This window comes from Trachemys scripta, chromosome 2 (assembly GCF_013100865.1).
Source record: "Trachemys scripta elegans isolate TJP31775 chromosome 2, CAS_Tse_1.0, whole genome shotgun sequence".
In the NCBI taxonomy this organism is placed as follows: domain Eukaryota; kingdom Metazoa; phylum Chordata; order Testudines; family Emydidae; genus Trachemys; species Trachemys scripta.
Genome location: NC_048299.1, coordinates 278,602,582 through 278,625,718, shown reverse-complemented (window position 1 = coordinate 278,625,718; position 23,137 = coordinate 278,602,582). Strand labels below are relative to the sequence as shown.

The window sequence follows — 23,137 nt, the reverse complement described above, 5'->3', positions numbered from 1 at the left end:
AGCAGGTTTACTGTAACCCAATCCTTACATTTTATCTGGCTTTAATACCCCGGGCAAGAGCAGAACATCTCACATCGCTCTTCCCCTCCCAAAGGGGCTTCTCCATACCCCACCGTCCTCAGCTGGAAAGCGAGCAGGGCTTTGCTCTGCAGATCAGAGTGCACAGAACTTCAGAACTGGCCCCACTTCCCTGGCCTTCTCCCTGCCCTGTGGTCCCAGGCTAAGTGGATTGACAGGTGCACGGACAGAGGGCCAGGGCAGGTCCGCAGTGCTGTGGAAAGGTGGCCAAGCGTGGTGTCATAGCCTAGCACAGCCAAGCTAAGAATGGCTTGGAAAAATCATTAGAAACCTGAGCCCGGGACCCAACCTTGGAATTGGTGACATGCGGTTTGTTTTCTTTATAAAGTGATTACTGGAAAAGACGCCAATCAGCATACCTTTAATGCAATTATTAGCATCGAGATTTATAGCTGGAGAGGTGGAAGGTTATTTGGGGCAATGGGGACTTAACTTGCTAAAGTAAACATAGGCAGTTCCTTGGCCACAAAGGTCGCCTTCCATTGGGGTTACCCCAGTAGGTGACAAAAGACATGAGTGTCATTCGCAGATGGGAAGCAGAAGAGCAGGAGTGAGAGCCTTGCGAATATGCCAGCGCAGAGCGCCGTCCCCTGGAGGTATTTTGAACAGTGCGCTGGCGTGCTGGGAAGAAATGTCCACGTTTAGGGGTGAGAGCCTTGCGAATAGGCCAGCGCAGAACGCCGTCCCCTGGAGGTATTTTGAACAGCGCGGTGGCGTGCTGGGAAGAAATGTCCACGTTCAGAGGCTGTTAAGAAGAGCTCATTGTTCTTGATTCCCAGCAAATAGTGGGCCCCTAGGCCATCGAGCAGCATGCTAAAATGACCTATACGCTAATGCAGATTTTGATCTGTCCTGTAGGGCTCTGAGCTTTCCAGCTCTCGTCGCCTCCGAGAGACTGGACCCGGTCCGTACTTAGCCGAGAGACCGCCCAGGAGAACCCCGGTGTGGCAGGAAGGAATTCAGTAGGTGGTGCTCTTCCCTCCATCACCACTGAACAAGTGCCCTGGCATAGCACTAGGGGGCACTGTACTGGCAAGACATTGAACGTGGTCCCATCCTTAAAGATCCTACGGCAAACTTCACAAGCACTGGGGGTTTGAACCCTGCTATCACGGGCACATTCCAGCTTCGGTCATTGACGCTGCCATTTCAATTGGGTCCTGTCGTTTTTCACATTCCCTCCCAAACTGTTCTGTGCTGCTACGCTGCCCATCACATCCCACCTCAGAGGTGGCTGCCATTCAGTGATAGGTAGAGATGGGCAAATAAGGGGAGGAGGGGAGTACAGCAGGGTTTAATTTTGAAAAAAATAATGAAGTTCATCAGATTGCTACTTTGATTTGGGGTGACCACATGGTCCAGTGGGTAGGATACTGGACTGGGGGCCTGGGGTCTGTTCTGAGCTCTGCTGCTAACCAGCTGTGACACCTTATATAAGTCATCTCACTTGTCCGTGCTTCCGTTTCATCTTCCACCCTCTGACTGCCTTGTCTTTGTGACTGAACACGCTTTGAGGTAGAGACAGTCCTGCACTGTGTGTCTGTACAGCACCCCACACAATGGGGCCGCAGTCTCGGTGCTACTGTAATACGAGTGATTATAACTAATCATTTATGAATAGATTTGTAAATGGGGAAACACTGAATAATTTGAACAGTATATGAAATTGACTGAATAAATGGAACACATAATGGCCAATGAGCGGCAGTGATGTGTGAAGTGAATGGATTCTGCTCTGTTTGTTATGAAGCCATGTGGGATCCTGGGGAATGGAATGCACTGTATAAATGTAAGAGAGAGCGAATGCGTCTCAGCTCAGCCGGGCGCAGTGCTGCAAAAGAGCTGAAAGGCCGTTATTCATGGTAATGGCATAACATGGTTTCTGGGTGTGAAAATCCCTGTGGTGATCCTACAGAGAGTGAATGGACAAGCAAGAACATATGTATAAAGCACTACATGGGAATTTAGCCAAAGGAATCTCCTGGCTAACTCTCCACATGCACTTCTTGGAAAACATACTGCATCTTTTAAAGTGGTGAGATGGGGAGTAGAGGTCTTGCTTTCTTATGCCCTCTGGCTATTCCAGTCCAAGGTCTGCGTGTTGGCAGAATGCAGATCTCCCAGAGCAAAGATGTGATAGTGGCCAATGGCAAGTAACGCACTGGCTTGAAAGCAAAGCGTGGTTTTCACGGTGGCATCGTCCCCAAAACATACGGAGAGCAAACGGATGGTAAATATTAGAGAGAGCTCTTTGCTAGTAAACTTTGGAATATTCCCTTATGTAAGAGCGTGCCAACCAGCCAGGAAATGCTATGTCCACATGTGAATTAAAATAAAGGAAATAATTTCCCATTATCATCAGAGTCAAAAGTGTTCACTCCTTAGCCCCAGTTTTGATCGTCCTGAGAGTTCCCTTTCTCTCTCTTTTGGTTGAGACGTAAAACCCAAGTCCTGATCCTTTGCCGTTGTTGAAGATCCTACAGTGTTTTGTGTAGGAGTAGGAATGTTAGCCCCGGAGTTCGGCCTAATGCCAACTCCAGCAATCTCATTCGCTCGACATCCATTGCCGCTGCAGTTTCATTTTGATACAATACTCTTCGCTTCCTGGCATAGTCTGATATGTGGATGTTTAAACAGTGGCTGTGTTCCTCCCAAGAACTGGTTGCATTTCACTGGGGGGCAAAATGGCCTGTGTGTAGCATTTATTTTACTTACCTCCTAGTAATGTTATGAGGTTGAATGTTAGTTTTGTAAAGCTCTTCAAAATCATCTTCTGAGATTGTTTATACCACACACCACGGGCAGCAGCACCAAGGGATGTGTAGCAACTCGCCGCAGTGAAAAGCAAGCTGCGTCCACGCTCCGGTGTAGAGTTACCTGTGTCAGTGAAGGGCTCTGGTGGGGGCAGTTCCTTGCTGCCAGAGCCTTTCACTGCAGGGAGGAAATGCTCTGGCAGGGAGAGAGGCTGCAGAGCGGGACACGGCACTGCTAAAAATTAGGGTGAGCAGAGAGCCGTGTAGGGTGTGTAGTCACGTACCTACCCACACCCTTATGGCATGTCTTTACTTGCCTAAGCTGTCTCACTGGCCACAGAGCTCTTCAGACCTGTGCTAGCGGCGCATGTGTGTATGTACTCAGTGTGCCCCCCAAAGAAGTCTGCAGTGTAGACGTACCTTGAAAGGGGTTGCAGAAGAAAGGAATTTATCTTCTATAGCATTGGCTGGAGGGCACTGCCAGCGGCTACAGAGGATGGCCTGGTCCTTCAGGCACCCAGCCCTGCTCACCTTGATTTTCCAACTCTGTCATCCTCAATATAATCCATAGCTTTATTCCTAGCAACATCCTTTCCGGGGATGGGAGGTCAGAGTGTGGACCATCCAGCCCTGCTGGATAAGCACTGTGCCTGGGTACTTCTGGTACTGACATGGTCAAGCCCTGGTATTTAAATGGCTTCCAAGTCAACACCCTAATGAGATGAATGGGGAATGGGAGGAATTAAACGGTGGGAAAGTCTCCCAGCGGGAGTAAAGGAAGCCCCATCTTGGGACAATTAGTACAAGCCTGGAGGATGCACTGCAGGGAGCAATCCTGCACTGGTTCCCTGGCTACGGACTAGATGAGCTCAGGCCTAAGGGGTTTTTCCCAGCTCTAATCTGCGTGAAGTTCATGCCCTCTCAGTGCTGCTGTTTCAGTCGGTTTGGCTGCAGGCTCAGCATTTTACCAGGGTGTCACTGCGGCTTTTGGCAACCAAAAGAGAGACGTTTTTAGTGAAACTTTAGATTCCAAGCAAATAGAGCAAAATCTGCAGGCAGCCCCAGATGCTCCAGCATTTCAGGACGCTGCGTGAAAATGAGCTGGTGGAGCCTCATAACACTTCTGGACAGGCAGGGTTTTTATCCCCCATTTTGAAGCCAGGGAACCTGGGGCACAGAGAGACTAGGGGATTTGCCGACAGCCACACAGGGAGTCTGCTGTCAGAGCTGGGATTGAAATACGAGTTCCTGGTTTTCAGATCCCTGCTCTAGTCAATAGACCATGAGAACCCTATAATTTGTGGCTGGGCAGCACCCTCCACTGAGATCTATCAAGCAAAAGCCATTGCCCCCAGACCGAGTGGTTCAAAGTACGTGACGAGAGAGAGACTAAACCGCTTTGCAGAACTGCAAGGAGACTGCTGATGAACAGAGCGTAACGGGTGGGAAGGGACAGCAGGATTCAGAACCCAGGGAGCCTGTTACCCGGTGTCTAATATCCCATTCATACAGACAGTCCACCTTCAGCAAGACAGACTGGAGCAAAGGCTTGGGAGCCTGTTGGTTACTCGTCTTAGTAAATAGCTCTGTATTTTTTCATTCCTGACCCCAGTAGTTAGTAACCCCCTTGCCTTACTTTACTTAGCGCTTAGATTTCTCCCGGGATGCAGGTTCATGGCTAATTTTGCTTCACTTTCTTTTAAAGCATTACAAGGATTGACTTTCCTTTTCTTTCTTTTCACTGATCCATGGTTGGCTGTAGTGTCCCAGCCTTCCCAAAGCACTTTTCATATTAGCCTTTTCCATCGATTTCCAGCAGCCAAAGTCTCAGGAACGGCACCCGTTAGAAAGCAACGTCCTGGGTCATTCGAAAGCTGGGCTTCCAACTCCGAGCTGGTTTTAACCCTTTGATTTCTAGCTCCAGGGGTTCAGGAGGTAGCAGCTGCTAAAATGTTGGAATTGAAGACGTTTTAGAAACTGAACGGGAGGTTCCTCTTCGAGGGCTGGTCCCTGTGTGAATTCCAAAGGTGGGCGTGGATTTTATATGTCCAGTATCCTGCCTCAGACCATGACTAGTGTTGTTGCCAGCTTTCACCTGGTGTCTAGCCCTGACAGCGCTGTCAGCCCAGCGGTGGGCTCTCGAGTGCAGTGAGACTGAGGGTTGTGAGCCACAAATGACTCTAGTTTAATGTGCTTCCTGCAGCTCTTTGCAGCACGTGATATTAAAACCCTGGGTGATTTCATTATTAACCAATCAGGAGGCTTTTCCTAGGTTACTAACAATACTTAGTCATTTTGCTGTGAGAATAATATATGTATGTATAAAAACTGAGTATTTCCCCTGCCGTGATTCTATAGAACTCTAGTAAATGAAACCCGGAATTCACACGACTGTGGCTTTTTTGGGTAATGTTGATCACTGATGTGGCTGCTGAACCACTGAGGTCTGAGTTTCACTGCTCTAGTGATACTTTTCCCGCACTGGTCCAGTCCTTGAGTGCAGCAAGTCCTGGATCTTGGACCAGTGTAACCCCGCGCTCCATTTTGGAGGGAGCCTGCTGCACTTTCAGTGAACCACCGGGGTTATTTTTTCCTTTGTCAGAGAATCACTCTGAGGTAGAGTGAAAAACCGCTGGAGCCGTTTCTGTGGCTTTTACAGTGTCTGGGCTTGTAAAGTGGTTCTGCTGCTGCTCTGCCTTACGTTGTTCCTGCAGGGTGTTCCCCTGGTTTTCATGTTTTTAATTTCTGGCCATCTCTCAGCTGTAGCTGAGGTCTGTTTCATCCCAGATCCCCAGCTCTCCTGCTGTTTAACAATACCCTCTGCCTCTAGTTGACCACCTCTTTGGTTGCTTGTCAACTGCAGCAGTCCCTGCTGGGTTGTAGAAACACAAAGCCCCTCTTCCCTTTCAAAGAGAGACACCCTTGAGCTGTCACTGCTTGTACCTGTCAAATGGACTGGTGAGTAATTCCAGTGGTCAGCGGTGTGGCCTAATACCTCAACGTCTCTTGGAGAAAAAAGGCAGAAGCTTTGTTATACCCTACTGAGGGGCATGTTCACATGCTAACATGGAAGGACCTGGAATTGGAGCGGGTCCAGAGAAGAGCAACAAGAATGATTAAAGGTCTTGAGAACATGACCTATGAAGGAAGGCTGAAAGAATTGGGTTTGTTTAGTTTGGAAAAGAGAAGACTGAGAGGGGACATGATAGCAGTTTTCAGGTATTTAAAAGGGTGTCATAAGGAGGAGGGAGAAAACTTGTTCACCTTAGCCTCTAAGGATAGAACCAGAAGCAATGGGTTTAAACTGCAGCAAGGGAGGTCTAGGTTGGACATTAGGAAAAAGTTCCTAACTGTCAGGGTGGTTAAACACTGGAATAAATTGCCTAGGGAGGTTGTGGAATCTCCATCTCTGGAGATATTTAAGAGTAGGTTAGATAAATGTCTATCAGGGATGGTCTAGACAGTATTTGGTCCTGCCATGCGGGCAGGGGACTGGACTCGATGACCTCTCGAGGTCCCTTCCAGTCCTAGAATCTATGAATCTATGAATCTATAAGGACCTCTTTAGAGAGAGCTCAAATGCAGCTCCATTCACGGAGAAGGGAAATGGGCCAGAGTGCGATGTGCAGACTGTAATCCTAGTCGTGGGGAAGCCTTTTGCTACTCTATGGATCTGCCCCCATCAGAGGTGAGATCATATTTTGCTGCTGTTGCTAATGTGTTGTCAACCATGGTGTGGACAGAAGGTGTTCTGGGGGAGCAAGGGGATGACTTCACTATAAAAAGATATATAGGACTTCGCTGTAAGAGAAGAGGCTGTGTAAAGATATTTGAAATGCTGCTGTGTTGTGTATTATGTAGCTCAGGTTACTAGTGTGTATTGTTGTTTAGTGTGTGTTTGTGACTCCTGTGTGCACCTGGCTACTCGAAATGACAGCAAAAGAGAAGGTAATAAAACATGTTTGGAACCCAAAGGCGGAACGTAACATCAGATGGGTGTAAGTGGCCACACACAGTCAGGGTTTCCGCATGATGGCTCAGGGAGACGTTCACGCTTTGCTTTCCTGTTGGCAGCATTAGAAGACTTTTTCGATTAGCCCTGGCCAACTTTTCTGTTGACTCTTAGAAGTGAGTGAGTGAGTTTGTTAGCACAGAGTTACACTTAGGGTGACCAGACGTCCCAATAAAATGGGGACTGTCCTGATATTTAGGTGTTTGTCCCGCGTTCCTACCGATGTTTGGTGGGGACGCAATTTGTCCCGATATTTCGCAGCACTCGGTTTTTTGTTTTGCTCTGTCGGCGACCCTCGCCCCCCTCCCCCCATGTGTCCCGATATTTTCTACCTCTCATCTGGTCGCCCTAGTTACGCTCAAAGGGAGGGGCGTTTGCATGGAGAGATGTAATTAGGAAGATGTTCATCCACCTGACTGACTCGCCCAGCCACCTATTCTGGAAATCTCTGAAATGCTCTCTTCTGCCTTCCTGGGGCCTGCGTATTTCTCTCTCCCTCTGCTGCAGTTTGTTGTTTAACTCTGGAAACTGAGGGGGACAGCCTGCGTGAAAGATGCTGTAAAATGCTGGAGTATTATCACTGTGGGACACAGGGCTTGGGAAGGGACAATGTCCCTGGGCTCAATAGGAGAAGGTGTTTTTTGTCCTATGTGATACAGCTGTAGTCAGACCAGTGAACATCAGCGGACGGTAGCCTTTCCACTTGGCCAGGGCTTTTGGACATGCATTCTTTTCTCCCCAAGTGCACCCAAAGCTGAGCCCACCAAGTCCTCAAATGAACGACCCTGTGACTGCCCTTTTCCTCCTAGTCGGGTCAGCTGCAAGTTATTGTTGGTGAACTCCGGTCTGGATACAGGGCCAAGCCAGTACTGGGGGACAGGTTTTCACAATGGTATATTTTTCCTCTTATGATCTGTAGCCATTTTGGACAGGTAACATACTTTTTAAAGTGGTTCTTTTAATGGTTTATCCGTATATAATTAGTTGTAATAATGCAAATCCTCAGTGCAAATGCTGAAATTAAAATTGCGTTACGTTGCTCTACAGTATTATGGTCATGTGCAGCCATCAGGTTTGCAGCCTTAGGGCTTCCCTAGTTCATGCTTTGGAATATGAGGTTTCTTTGTGACTGTCTGTATGGTTTGCTCACATAGTTATTGCAACTGCATGTGCAAATGACCAGCTGGATGTCTAATTATTCATTTCCATGCTAGGTTATTGTCTCTGTGTGTGTAATTGCAATAATTGAACAGATTAGGCCTGTGTGTTTTTGTATGCACATATGTAAAAGTGTAGCCCTAATGACATGAAGCACAACTAGGAATGTGCAAAAGAAACCATCTCTTCATGCTGATGAACTGACTTACCCTCTCTGTGCCTATCGCTTCTAGGTCAGATGGCAGCACGTACTTATGTGAGACCCTTTGCCAGGCTTCATCTATGTTACCTGCAGGCCTGGCTCAATTCAGTCTGCTCACTCAACAAACACCACACCAACTCCAAGGTGATCATTGTCTCCTTGGCTTGGTGGTCAAACCCCAACAAGGTACAAGTGGGAGTTCCCTTCTCCACTCCACTCCCAGTGCCACCATGGTAATGGAGGTGTCCCTTCTGGGGTGGGGCACCCATCTGAACAGTCATACAGCGCAGGGCACATGGACTATGCAGGAGTCAGGCTACATATCAACATCCTGGAGCTGCAGGCAATCTCCTTTGAATGCAAGGCCTGCCTCCCGCTCCTTTTCTCCCTTCACATCCAAGTGATGTCAGACAATATCACTGCCGTGGTCTACACAAACAAACAGGGAGAGCGAGTTCTCCTTTGTCTGGAGGCAGTCAGGCTTTTGAACTGGTGCATCGGGCACATCACTGCCATCCAGGCAGCATACAGCATGGGTATTCACAATTACACCTCTACCTCGATATAACGCTGTTCTCGGGAGCCAAAAAATCTTACCGTGTTATAGGTGAAACCGCGTTATATTGAACTTGCTTTGATCCACCGACATGCGCAGCCCCGCCCCCCCCGGAGCACTGCTTTACCACGTTATATCCGAATTCGTGTGATATCGGGTCACGTTATATCGAGGTAGAGGTGTACTTAGCAGGTGATCTCAGCCGCCATATCTTAGCGGACCACGAGTGGGGAAATCCATGACTCCGTTCTGACCAACATCTTCACGCGGTGGGGCACACCTCTATGGGACCCCTTTGCATCGCAAACGAACAAAAACCTCCCCCTACATTCCAGGGGAGCCATAGACCACGACTCCCAAGGCGGCACTTTCCTAGTCTCGTGGACAAGTGGTTTTGGATATGCCTTTCCTCCCATCCCCCAGCTCCCACAGGTGCTGAGAAAGACACGTCGTGACAGGGCCAGTGTCATTCTTCAAGCTCCTTGTTGGCCTAGGCAGTTTTGGTTCCCAGAGCTTCTGTCGGTGTCAGCCCACCCTCCAGTCAGGATACACGCCTTCCCAGATCTCCTCATGCGGGACAAGGGCAGGATCAAACACCCCAGTCGGAGCTCTCGTGCCCTGGTGTTTGGTGGGCATTGGAAGTTGATTGCTCTTGTTCTCCTCTGTCCAGGCTGTACTTACCCAGAGTAGGAAAGAATTGACCAGAACCTGTTGTTCAGCTAAATGAAAACACTTCTCTGCTGACTACCGCACAGTCAGCCTTAGCCAGTCCCTCCAAGCATCCTGATTGTTTTAGACTACCTCCTGTCTCTAAACAGGTCCAGTCTCTCAATCAGCGTGTTACGAGTCCACCTCATAGACACTCGTGCCTTCCTCCCTCCAGTAAACAGGCACTCTGTCTTCACCCACTCAACTATGACTCAGTTCATGAGTGACCTTACCAAAGCCTTCCTGCCAGTCATTAAATCCACACCACTATGGGATCTTCATCTTGTGCGGTCAAAACTTACTAAGCCTAAATTAATGGAGATATCCTATCTCTGGAAGGGACCTTGAAAGGTCATCGAGTCCAGCCCCCTGCCTTCACTAGCAGGACCAAGTACTGATTTTGCCCCAGACCCTAAGTGGCCCCCTCAAGGATTGAACTCACAACCCTGGGTTTAGCAGGCCAATGCTCAAACCACTAAACTATCCTTCCCCCACAAAAACCAATGCTCCAGGTGAGACTTGAACTCACAACCTCAGCATAGCTCCTTTCAGCACTGCCCTATAAGTACCGTGCGCTAACCAATTGCACCACTGGAGCAGCTGTTAATAGCTATTCTCCCAGGCCCCTAGGCCTTTTATTTATATATAAATAAAATATTTATTTTATTTTTATTTTTTATTTAAGTATCCCTTTGCCATCACCCTAAATTTCTACCCAAGGTTGTGTCCGGATTCCCCCTTAACCAGTGTATTTAGTTACTTGTCTTTTTTCCCAGTCCCCACGCTTCTCCCAAAGAGAAGGGACTTCACTCCCTCGACATCAGGCGTGGACCAGCCTTTTACCGGTAAACCCATCAGAAGCTCCCCTTCGTCGCAGATAGATCCCATGGCCAAGCTATCGCCTCTCAAAGGATTTATAAGTGGGTTTCAGGCTGTATTATTGAGTGCTACAGGCTAGGTCACATCCCGCTTCCTGGTGGTATAACAGCCCACTCCACAAGAGCACGGACTCCCTGCACAAGGTCCTGCTGTAGGACGTATGCAGTGCAGCCACCTGGAGCTCCATACATGCTTGCTAGACACTATGCACTGGTCCAGGTCTCTGCTGCGGATGCAATGGTGGGAACTGCAACTGCAAGCATCTTCGCTGCCGGCCTCCTGGCACCCACTTCCAGTCTGAGGACTGCTTGCTAATCACCCACATGTGGAATACGCTTAGGGACCAGCACTTGAAGAAGAAATGGAGGTTACTGTGGTCCCTGTCTGTATTCCTCTACCTGCTCTCCACCCCCTCTGCTTTGATCTGGCTGGATTCACAGTAAGAAGAACTGAGAGGAACCTGCACTGCCTCTTATAACCTTGCTCGGGAGCACAAGACGTACTGTGAATGTGCAGGCCAACGGACGCTGCTTGTTTAAAATCTCCAGACTCGGGCACACGATGCGCATGTGTACCCCATGTGTGCAATGCAGATAGGGACCACACATCTCAAAGAACTTCCAGTTACAGTAAGTAACCTCCAGTCACCTGATGAAATTAACAGGCACCAGAGCAGCAGATTTAATACAAACAAGAGGAAATACAATTAACCTGTGGAACTCATTGCCAAGGGATGTTGTGATGGCCAAAAGTGTAACTGCGTTCCAAAAATAATTAGCTAAGCTCATGGTGGAGAGATCCATCAATGGCTATTAGCCAAGATAGTCAGGGAGGTAACTCCATGCTCCGGGGCGACCCTAAAACTCAGATTGCCAGCGGGGAAAGACAGGAGTTGGATCTCTCCAAATTACCCTGTTGTGTATGCTCCCCTCAAAGCTCTGGCATTGGCCACTGTCAGAGGGAGGATACTGGGCAAGATGGACCATTGGTCTGACCCAGTATGGCCATTCTTATATGAGACACATGGACTGCATCTCTATTCCTGCAAATACTGGAGATAGTTCACATTGTCCATGGGGCTTAGCCAGGCCCCTTGCATCAGAATCTCTACCTCGAATGGCACAGAAAGCACCACTACTCAGCAGTCCCCACCTTATCCACTAGCATCCCTGCTTGTAAAGCGTATTTGGGGCAGGAGTGAGCCAAACCTCCTTCTCCACACCCCTAGAGGATTAATCTCTGGAGTTCTGTCTCCAAAATGAGACTAGCCTCTCAGGAGCTGCAGAAAATCTGCCATGGAAATCAGTCAGCTCCAGGAAACCTGATGTGCCAGCTCTTCTGAACAGCCTAGATTTGGCCTGAGACTTTCCACTTCATAGAACATCATAGAATCTCAGGGTTGGAAGGGACCTCAGGAGGTCATCTAGTCCAACCCCCTGATCAAAGCAGAACCAATCCCCAGACAGATTTTTGCCCCAGATCCCTAAATGACCCCCTCAAGGATTGAACTCACAACCCTGGCTTTACCAGGCCAATGCTCAAACCACTGAGCTATCCCTCCCCACTTCTAGCATCTCAGCTCTAAATGGGGCCACAAACCCAGCTTTGTTCAACTTCCTGCTCGATTTCCTGATGGTATCAAGGTTCCTACAGCAGCATGTCTATCCAGGCCCTCATTTCAGACTGTATTCCTGATCTTTGATCTACCCACATTGCCTCAAACTCTCACTGCCCATCCCTTTGAACCATTCCCTGTATTTTCCTCTCCATAAAAACGTGCTTCCGGGCCGCAGTCTCCTTAGCCAGAAGTGTCTGAAATAGTTGCTCTTAGAAGCCTTCCTGCAAGGACAAGATGCGTATTCCCAAGTAATCCCTCAGCAGGTTAACTCTTCACTGCCTTCCAGTACATCACTCTACCTTCGTTTCCCCCAGAGCTTCAGCACCCAAATGAAAAGGGGTTGTATGTGCTAGAGGTGAGAAGAACTGTTAAGATTCACCCTAGTAGAACTGTCCAGTAACTCATCGTCTTTATTTGTTTTCTTTCATCCCCAAATGCCTGGGCTTGAAAGCACCTGAAACGTCAGTAGCTAGAAGAATCAAGTGCTGCATCTCTAAAGCCTCTGTAGCTACAGACACTGATTTCATTACACAGTGCTTCTCAACCATTGCTATTCTGGAACCCTCTTTTCCATATCTTGAGTCCCCCCCACCTCCCGCCTCCGGACCACCCTGAGACCCACCTTCCATCTAGCTTGGATTTCCCTGCCATTTAGCAGTGTGGGAAGGGCGAGGCAGTTTTGACACCACCCCCCCCTGTGAGGACCCTCCATAACAGATCAGAACCTCGCCAGCAGCCTTCTTTGGCAGGAAGGTGCACCAGGCAGCGGTCCCAAACTAGGTGAATTTTAAGGAGGGGGACGCTTATTCTTTCCTGCTGATCACTCCTTCCCTGGTCACTTTTCCTCGCTGCTCACTGAATCCCAGATGTCCGCCTGAGAGGAGAGGTCACGATCCCAGAATGGAAAATTTGTTTCCTGATTTCCTTTCTGGGACTGACCTCTTCCCCAGCTCACCCCACCCAAGTTAACTTCTTTACGGTCAAGAGTTTACCATTAGCTACAGATAAAGTTAAGGATTTCAATGACTAAGCATTTGGAACCCAGTGGACAAATCTGAACTGCCCACCAGATTTGCAGGGAAAGAGGGATAGCCCTATGTATTGGCCTGAAGAAAGGAAATCATCAGGTAACTCATTTTCCATTTTCTTCAGTGATCTGTTGGTGCCACCTGAAGGAAACAGCCTCTGTTAATTAACATTCCTTGCAGATATTTTGCAGCGCGAGTAGTGGCATTATGTTTGTTCACATCTCTGTATGTAGCTGCAGTGCCAGGATGTTTTTCACAGATTTGTGTAATTTCCTTTTCAGTGCAAGAAGAAACACACACTGGTGTGCCCAGACTTTTCCAAATCCGGCATCTGTCCAAAGGGCGCCCAGTGCAAACTCCAGCATCCCCAGAGAAAGCATCACCTCAGACAGCCCAGTACTGCAGGTGACTCCAACCAGGGCAGGTCATCACCGAAGTGGAAGAGGCTGGGAGAGGAGGCAGTGAGGTAAGTGGAGTTAAAACACTCCTATTCTTTCTTTTGCGTAAATCCCTTTAGTCTGTGATTCGGGGACACCATGTGGGCTCCTCTTCATCTGCGCATGGTGTGATGCATTTACCCTGCAGTTTCAGGAATCTGGCTGTATCCTATTTCTTTGGGGTTTTTGGCTAAACCAATTTCCTGAGTGTCGTCAATTCAAATTTGCTCTGGTACCTGAAATTCAAGCTGCGCCTTTTGAGTTCCAACCATAACAGCCAAAACTACAGATTCCAACGTCAGGACACCCCTAGCCATTTTGTCAAAGGTCCCACAAGACTTCAGAGACTGCCACTTGCTCTGTAACTCTGCAGGGCTGATAAGAAAAAGCTTTGGTTTTGGTGCTGGGCTAGTGATTGTATGTCTAACCGTGCTGAAAGTGCCTTATACAAGGTGTGTAACAGATTGGGGCTGCTGCTTTGGCAACCTCAACAGATCCTATCAGCCAAGTCGAGTCAGTGCTTGGGCGGGAGACAGCCAAGAAACAGCTACTGATTAGTAGGGGTCACTCTTCTCTCTGAGTTAGCACTGACCCTAACAGGCATTGTGCTGCTAGACTTTCTGTCTTTCAGGAGAGATGTAAAACTGGCCCTCCGCCACCTGTAGTTAGGAAACACCTCTGGCATTTCTGACCAGGGTTCAGGAGTATTCGCTCTGATGTCCTGGCTAATTGTTTTCTGTCCACCTGTACGCTTGGAGTTGTTTTCTGTCCACCTGTACTCTTGATGGCTCTTGGAGTTCCAGGTGAAGGCTGTATTCTTCGCTCTCCTGTCGTCAATATGTAGAACCTCTGTGAGCTGTTGAGTTGTTACTGGCTTCTTCCCTGGAGTGGGGCTTTGTTTCATCGATGGGTGAAGTGCTCCTTGTGTGTCTGTGTAGTTTATATTCTGCAGTTTGGGCACATTGGCGTCTTCACCTGGAAAGGGCTCTAGAGATGTTCCGGCCCTGAGCAGAGATGGCGAGTCCGGCCCAGCTGTCCAGTACTTTCTTTATGTGCATCAGAGTCTCTGGGCTCCTGAAGTTCAAAACTGTCCCTGGTTTAGGACCCAGGCCAAGTTTGTGCTGAAGTGGAAGTTCTGTGTGTTAACCCAATGCACCCCCCATGCCACCCCTTTTACCACACACCCATTGCAGCCCACTTCTTCCTGACGGGGCAGGGTGACCAACTCAGCTTCACTTTCCTCTTGTCGCCAGTGTGTCCGATGCACATGGGTGTCCAGAAATCCCTGCTCCTGCTGTGAAGGTGTCAAACGCCAACTCGGTGCTGACGGCATCTCCTCCCTGTCAAGCAAGATCCCCTGTCTTGGGGGCAGCAGGACAGCTGTGCCCTCTGAATCTAGCTCTGGTGCGTTCTCACATCTGGGCTCATTTGCACCAGTGTTTGGAGGCCTCTTCTCTCCCTGTGGGAAATCTCACGCTGTCAGACCAAACCCACTGCCACCTTTATTGTTAGGGACGAAGGAAAACGAGCCCCACGGCCTGTTCCCTGTCCCTCGGACACGTTGGTCCTATCACAGAGCTGTCCAAGTTTGGCAGCGTTGGCAGGCCCCGCTCCGGAGCGTTCCAGCAAGTTATTGTAGGCCAGGGCTGAAATGCAGCTGCAGGGCTGTATGGGCTGGAGCCATGCGCCGCCTGGCTCTGTCCGGTTCTTGTAGTCCCCTGGTTTCAAATGCACTTAATTCACGCCATGTAAAAAAAATAAAAAATGACAGCATCCCCCACCGCCTGGGCCTGGATGAAAGAACTTGCCGAAAGAAGAGCAGTTTGACCTCTCTGATCTGGAGTGGGAACGAGTTGGTGTGTCCCTGCTGGAGCTCATCAGCTATCTCCGTAGTCTGCAAGTGGGGCTATGGAGTGACAGGAAGACCCCATCCCCTGCCATAGGAGCCGAAGGGTTGTGGGATCTCAGGCCTTTCTTTGGTTCTCACCACATTAGTACTTGAGCACCTCCCAAAAATGAATAGATGTATTGACTTCCTCCTGGGAGGCAGGGAAGTATTATTATATAGATGGAGAAACTGAGTCGCAGAAAGGGGAAGTGACTTACCCAGGGTCATGCAGGAAATCTGTGGCAGAGCTGGGAACTGACCTCAGAACTCCCAGTTCTCATAACTACAAGATTATCCTTCCTCTCCGAGACTCGTTTGGCACTCCTGCCTGCTTGGGAAGTGGTAGGACTGTGACTCGTATCCAGCTCTCCTGCGTGCGAGTGCAGAACATGAGTGCTAGATCCTGATCACTCCATGTTCTAAGTTAAGGCAAGGAAAAGAGAACAATCAGAGATCTGGGGCAACTGCCTGCCTTCCTCCCACCCATGCAGAGGCAGCCGTTAGGGGAGGCTGAGGTGGAGAAGGACGTGGAAATATAATAGGTGTGCAGAATGTCTTTGCTGTTGTGCTGGGTACTTTGTTAATCACATCAGCAACTATCAGCATAAAATGACTATCTGATTCTTGTAGAGGTCATTGTCCTACGTGCCCTTGGGGGTCTATTGATTATTCAATTTTAATAATGCTGTGTGGCTGCAAGCTACCTAACTGGGCAATCCACCAAGCCTGGCACCCAGAGGTATCTCCAGTGTTATTAACTCCCTGCATTGTAATAGAGAGGAGAAGTGTTAACACTTTGTCAGCCGGGGACTGGGCAATCGGTACGATGCTGAACACCTCCACCCCAATGCAGGAGCTCCAGAATCGGTCACAGCCAGGAAGCTGGCCTTGTTTTTGAATTACTCAGATGCCGGGAGTTGGCTGGCTGGTAGGCAGGTGTGGTGGCTAAAGAACTTTCCTTTCCTTTCAGGGGAAAAGGTTTGTGTTGAGATTGCGGGCATATGAGTTTGGGGGGGCTTGTCTCTGCACCATCATTGGACATGAATCCACATCACAATACCCATCCCACAGTTGGGCACGGGTTAGCAGCCTCCGCTCAAGAGATTGACCCAATGTGAAGAATGAGCTTCTTACCTCTATGGGAAATGGTCTCGTCGGACCAGAACTGAGGTCAGGTGTAGGCCAGTCTGAGGAAGCTTATATGGGCCTACGGTGCAAGGGATAATATTGTTTCCTTGCGCTCCTCCTTTGAGCCATCTGTATCCATCTCTGGTGTCATGTTTAGACTGTAAGAGGGTCAGTCTTTCTAGTCTGTGTCTGCACAGCGCCTGGCCAGATGGTTCAGAGGGAATGAACAGAACAGGCCAGTTTATCAAGTGATCCATCCCATCGTCCAGTCTCAGCTTCTGGCAGTCAGATGTTTAAGGACACCCTGAACGTGGGGTTGCGTCCCTGACCATCTTGGCCAATAGTCATTGATGAATCTAACCTCCCTGAACTTATCTAGTTCTTTTTTGAACCCAGTTATATTTTTGGCCTCCCCCCATCATCGTCTCAGCCATGGGGTGGCCTTACTCATTCTCCCAGTGTTTCTGGGAAGGTGCCGGCACAAGCCCTGGCCGCAAAGCGTGCCCAGCCAGTGCCAGGCAAGTGATCAGAGAGGGTTGTTCTTGCCTGTAGTGTTTGCGGTGAATTCTAGGGAGCGAGGAAGCTGAAGAGTGATTCCAGAAACAGCCCTGGGCGGCGGCTTTTTATCAATGAAGGTAGCGCTGGTGAAGATGCCGACCCAGGATGCTGACTCCTCAGGACAGAAGGCGTAGTAGCTGTGCAGGAGAGTCCAGCTTCTAGTGGGGACCGGGCAGTGTTCAGACTCAGTCAGGCCTTAGTCTCTCGGCTAGCGCTGCCTGCAATGGTGCCCTTCCATACCCAAACTGAATGGTGCCTTTTGTATTAGGAATATCTGTCTCCATAGGGCACTACTGAGTCTGCGATTGCATCCGGGGCTTAGGATAAAGGACTCGACCCCGGGGCTGCCTAGCCCTGCATAAATCATCGTTTTAAGGCAGAGCTAATAGACCTGACTAGAATAGAAGGAGACGGCTACAGCCCTGTTGGCAGGACTCGCTTTATCCATCACTGTCAGCAGCCTGTCGTCTGGGTCCAGCAGTGCAGTGGCTCCAAACACTTCCTGGCTCCATCTCCGTTTGTATTTGTCTATTGCCGATTGCGTCACTTCTCTGGACTGTTTTGTTAACACCCTCCAGTGGGTACCTGGGAGCCGGTGGGGGGGGGGGGAAATCTTCATACGCACAAACCCCACGAGGTAGCTAAGCAGGGAAAGAGACAAACGAGGATCAGCCCAACACGCAAAGCCTGGGCAGGGAACCCTGCCTCCCTCCTCCTGTCCCTCCAGCAGCATTTCCCCTGCACTCCCCTCGTCGGTATCCTGGGCCTAGGCAGTGCGGCCTCCTCCGTAGTGGTTCTCGGCCGCAGGTCACTGACTAGTCTGCTCTGCAGGTGATGGAAGCTCACTGCTTACGGACACGAACGCTAGATGGGGAACGCACTAGGAAGTGAACCATACGGCACAACCCCGCGCTGAATCCTGGGAAAGAGACTAGATGTATTTGGTTGTTTGCCCCTGTCGTTCCATGAGAGCCGGGATTCAGCCATCTCTGTTCTGTTCTATACAGGTTTTTATGCCATGCTCATTCTCCCTCCTCCCCAAATCAGTCCTCGTCACCTGGCTGGAGACGGGCAGAGCTGAAGCACCAGCTCTCTCTGTATCCGGCCCCAAGACACGTCCCAGCAGTCCAAGGCCCTTCCTTGTATGGTAGCACCGGGGAGTGAATGTGCAGCGGGTTCTGCGAAGCTATCTAGGGTGACACAGTAAGCTTGGAATGACATCCAGCTCCTGGCCCCTGGATGAGTGAGGTGTAAAATATTTCCTTGCTCCTTTTAGGTGGGAATGTGAAGTGTAGAGCTGGCCAGCGGGGAGGAGAGCTATGCACGGCTCTTTCCATCCCCTTTTCCTGGAAAGGCCGGCAGCAGCCTCTGCCCGAGAGAGAGAAGATGCCGGGTTCAGAGAAGCTTTAAACTGCTCCAGCTTTTTTCCCTTTATTAGTGCCATCAATGTAGATGTCAAGCTAGATAAAATGTCCCATTAGCCATCTGTGCACTGAGGAGTGAGCCAAGAACACTGACGCAGCCAGACCTGGAACTGGAGACGGCTCAGTCCCTTACGCACCTGGCTGACCCCCATGCCTAATGCTCCAGCCCTGCTACCTTAAACCCACTCCCCACTCCCTTCCGGTTTGGCTCGGATCTGTGACCCAAACAAACGTAGGTGATTCTGGCCACAAGCTCAGCAGCGCGTATCTGAAGGGCGGAAACTTCCTTCAGGGGAGAATGGGGATTTTCTGGGATGTAGATAGGAGTAAGGGGATCTGGCCAGCCAGAGCGAAACTAGCAGTGGGATGGATCGGGCTGTGGGATCATCCTCCAGGTGACGGGGCAGGCATGGCATCGCTCGGGGCATTTCAAACCGGAGAAGGCAAAGCCTTTGGAAGTAGACCATCGGGAACAATCCTTGCCTGGTAGCTAGAAGAGCTAATGAGTCTCTTCGTCTCTATCCTCTGAGTCTTATAACCTATTTTAATATTCTGTGCTGACGTCGCTTGCTAATTCACATGGGATTTGCTGTTGTTTTCATACTTATATGGATGTGTTTTTTAGGAGGGATGCCGCCCACCTCCAGGATGATGGGGAGATTCCTGGACCCTCCAGCGCAGAGCAGGGGGTAAAGTTTTGGAGTGACACAGACACCCCAGCATGCAGCAGACTTCAGAAGCTCCCGTCTTTCATCTCTCTCCAGTCACCTACCTCTCCAAGCGAGGTGGCATGCACAGCTGACAGAGACAAGACAGGGGAGGATACAGGTACAAGGCTGTTGTTCTGTGTTGCATTCTCACAAGCTCTGGGGCTCCCTGTGGTTCATCAGCCAAAGCCGAGTGAGAGCCATGTCCCGGTTGTCACTTCTCTAGCTGCCCCTGCCCTGGGCGCAGTACGCCCTTCAGGACAAGGGACAGCCCGGCTGTGTGAATTCTGAGCTCCACAAAGGGGAGAACTGGAGTAGAATTGGGATGGTGCAGCCATGCATCCCTACACAGCTCTGCTGGTATTCTCCAGCTCTGTCAGTGCACCTTAATCCCGGCTTTGGCGCCTCCTGCTTGTCCACTCCTGGGACACCACAGCTCTGCCAGTGCGCTGCAGTCCTGACCTGCAGCAACACCCATGCTATTCTAAACCCAGGCCTTGGGGAGAAGATACTATCAGCTGGAGAATTGCGTGCTAGTGTTTTGATGGGACCAAGAGTCCATTGGGCACCAACAAATACATTTCACTTGAAGCCTGAACCGGGGTTAGAACCCATGTGTCCAGAGATGGGACACCTGTAACCCATTCTACCACCACATTCCCTCGAACGGCATGCACTGAGCTTACAGCTGCGTTTGCAGCATGACTGCTTTTCTTAGGCCCCTCCCTCCCAAAATCTAGTCCCGTATGTTACCGTGAAGGACGTCTCCAAACTGCAGTCCCATCTGTGGTCACACCATAATAAACTCCAATCAAGCACCCTTCTGTTTATAGCTCATCAGCTTCCAGTGTGTGTGAGAAGGAGAGACCAGGGTATATTCTCTCCAGAATTAGGATTAGAGATCCGGTAGTTCAGAAAGTTACTTAGCCCTTCGCTGTCCTTTACAAATCTCTCAGCATTTACTATTGGGGCCAGTGCCTGCTTTGTGAAAGAGAAACAGCCACTTGTTCGGTGTGAAGCCAAGCAGTAAAACAGGAGGTGAACAAACGGAGTCTCTTCTGGTGTTCCTAGGCCTGTATGAAATGACCAGGGTCTCAGTCCAGTTCCATGTGGAACAGCATGCATAGCACAAAGACTAGCACCACCTCTTGCTGCCCTCACCTCCCCCCTTCTCGGTCAAGGACTGAATGGATCATGGGGACTACCCATGAGGGTTTGAGGGGCACTTTCAGAGGTGAGGACAGGGCAGAGTGCTATACGGCTGCCCCATGCTGTCCCTCACCTTTAGATAAACACACGACTCCAGGCTCTGGGGCTGTCCATCATGCACCTTTCAGCAGTGTGAAATTGACGAAGACACTTGAGAATAAAAATGGTGATGGGTGGGGCTTTCAGCAGCAATTGGTTCAAATGCCAAAATCAACTTGCTGACTAAGACGAGGCAGCCCCGAGGCAAAGGGGAGTGAGAGTTAAGGGTCACCCAGCTGCTGATATGGAGCTATGTTTGGCTGGCTCCGCAGTGAATCCTGTCCATTTCTCCTCTGCTAGAAGCCCGGCCGTCATGGCATGGAGATTCAACGTTGGCAGTGGGGTTACAGTATTTTCCCTGGAAAGGGGAGGAACACACACATTTCTCTTGGACTAATTTCTACTTAGTCTGAACCTCATCGCTGAAAGCTTCTTTATTTAGACACGGGGGGCTGGAACAATTTTTATAGTGGGGGTGCTGAGAGCCATTGACCAAACTGTTAACCCCGGATATCAAGGTAGGCAGCCTTTGGCACATGGCCCATCACAGTAATCCACTGGCAGGCCGCAAGACTTTTTGTTTACGTTGATCGACTGCAGGCACGGCCCCCTGCAGCTCCCAGTGGCCGAGGTTCGCCGTTCCCGGCCAATGGGAGCTGCGGGAAGTGGCGCGGGCCGCAGGGATGTGCTGTGAGCTGCAGGGGGCCAGGCCTGCGGACGGTCAACGTAAACAAAACGTCTCGCGGCCTGCGAGCGGATTACCGTGATGGGCCATGTGCCAAAGGTTGCTGGCCCCTGCTGTATATAATGGAAACCATTTCAAGCCGGGGAGAGCAACAGCACTGGTAGTTCTGGCCCCTGTTGCCACAACTGGTCTGTTGTGCTGTGAGATCAGGTACGTGGCAGGTTAAGAGCGGCGGAGAGACTCAAAAGAGAACCAGACTTTCCTCGGAGTGAAAGATGATGGGGAGAATGCTAGGTTGAACGAGATCCCCATTAAATGCACAGAAAGCCATCTGTGTGGGATCCCTCCATTCCGAATACGTTCAGCCCATTCCCCTGGCTGGGGTGTGATGTCACGGAAACCGCAGAGCAGCAAAATCTTCCCAAGTGAGGCAGGGGATTTTGCCTTTGTTTTTTTTTTTTTTAATTCTCATTTTGTCTCCAGTAAGTCATTTGGAGATTTGTAGCGATTCCTTACTCCTACTTAGCGCCCAGCTCCTCTAGAGAGAGGAACTAATTCTTCTTCTTTCGGTGTGTTACAGTGCAGTACTTTAGAAGAAGAGAGGTGTTGGGGAGGGCACGGGGGCCAAATATTCAAATGTCCATTTAGGACCCTAAAATTAGAGCTCCTCTAAACTGTTTTTAACTGAAAAATTTTTTCGATGAAAAATGATTTTGACGAAACGGCAAACTGTTTTGCAAAGACAGGCTGATTTCAGTGAAATGTTTGGAGGTTTTTTCGAGAAAAAAATCAAGTAAAAATATTCATGTTGAACTAAAATCGAAAACACAATTTTTGTTTCAATTTTGAACATTTTCCTCAAAAATTAAAAATTTTCACAAGAAAAATCTGGAGATAAACTTTCTGGTGGTAATAAAATGGAATTCTTTTGACCATCTCTACCCAAAATGGGAATGGGCTGCCTCACGATGGCACTTACCTGTAGGCGCCCAGGTTTGAAAACAGCCAGGGATGACATTGCTAACTCCAGGGCCATGGACATTGTCTCCAAGAAGGTCCCTCGGTTTTCTAGCGCTCTGTGAAGGTCCCTAGCACATGTTTTGTGTGTGTGTGTGTGTGTGTGTATGGGGGGTGGGGGGGGATAATGAGAGAGGCCCCAGAATGCAGCATAGGACAAAACCCAGGAGGCACCTTTTAATCTACTTAGATTGCAAGTTCTTTGAGACGGTGTGTGTTTGTACAGCCCCTAGCGCAATGGGGCTCTGGGTGCTCGTGCAATGCCAATACCAATTCAGCCTGCCTAGAATTACTTGGCTGCTGTGTCAGGGTGCTGAGGGCCCCCTTTGGCATGCCGTCTGGGGGGGTGGGTGGGACATACCTAATTCAGACGTCCTTTGATCTAGGAGGAGGCAGGGGTGAAAATAGTGTTCTGCCATGTTGGCTGCTTCTGTCCCTCACTCTTGCACCCTTTTCTGTAGTATCTGATCTAGGGAATGAAACCAACATTTTCCAAAGCGGGTGCTTAAAGTTAGGTATCCAAGTCCCCATACAGCGGTATCCTGATGTTCAGAGGCGCTGAGCCCCGCAGTCTCCCGTTAAGTCAGTGGGAGTCGGGTGGGGCTCGAATACTTTGAAAATCAGGCCAGTCGGTTATAGCAAACTGGCCACATGCCCCAGTTAGATCCCAGAGTGGGGACAGCCTGAGAAGTCCCAGCGACACGCAGCGAACTCACCCAGTTCAGTCAAACACCCACAAGGGAACTGAGTATTGAGCTGCCTCCCGAGAATGCTGGAGAACTCCACCCGTCAGCTGCTGATGGAGAAAGCCCTCTGGAGGTCACCCAGTCAGACCTGCCTAAAACAAGACACAGCCGGAAGGATTTATGGAGCCAGTCATGCCAAATGCGGCTGCTGGACTGGATGGCCCATGGCTTGGGTCTGTACAAAGAGAAGGGACACAGGGAAACAAGCCATGCCAGGAGCACAAATCCATTTCTTTAACTTTTCCTCTCAGCTCCATGTCACGTTTCTGCAGTGCCTTCTGTATCTCCTGTCTAATGGCGGTGAGAT

General features: G+C 49.7%; 1 protein-coding gene and 1 non-coding gene across 4 annotated transcripts in view; one reads left to right on the top strand and one right to left on the bottom strand.

The window, feature by feature from the left end:
- ZC3H3 (zinc finger CCCH-type containing 3) overlaps positions 1-23,137 on the top strand; it is a 334,659-nt gene that overhangs the window by 272,889 nt on the left and 38,633 nt on the right. For all 3 annotated transcript variants that reach the window (XR_004644830.1, XM_034763723.1, XM_034763722.1), the window contains exons 10-11: positions 13,274-13,458; positions 19,053-19,255. Coding sequence is in view for 2 of the 3 variants with exons in the window: in XM_034763723.1 (XP_034619614.1) it covers positions 13,274-13,458; positions 19,053-19,255 (388 nt within the window). In the remaining variant the exon portion in view is untranslated. The remainder of the gene's footprint in view (positions 1-13,273; positions 13,459-19,052; positions 19,256-23,137) is intronic.
- Positions 9,972-10,065, bottom strand: TRNAI-UAU. Its single transcript has 2 exons — positions 10,028-10,065; positions 9,972-10,007 (listed from the first exon to the last, which is right to left on the bottom strand). It is a non-coding gene; the product is annotated as a tRNA-Ile (tRNA).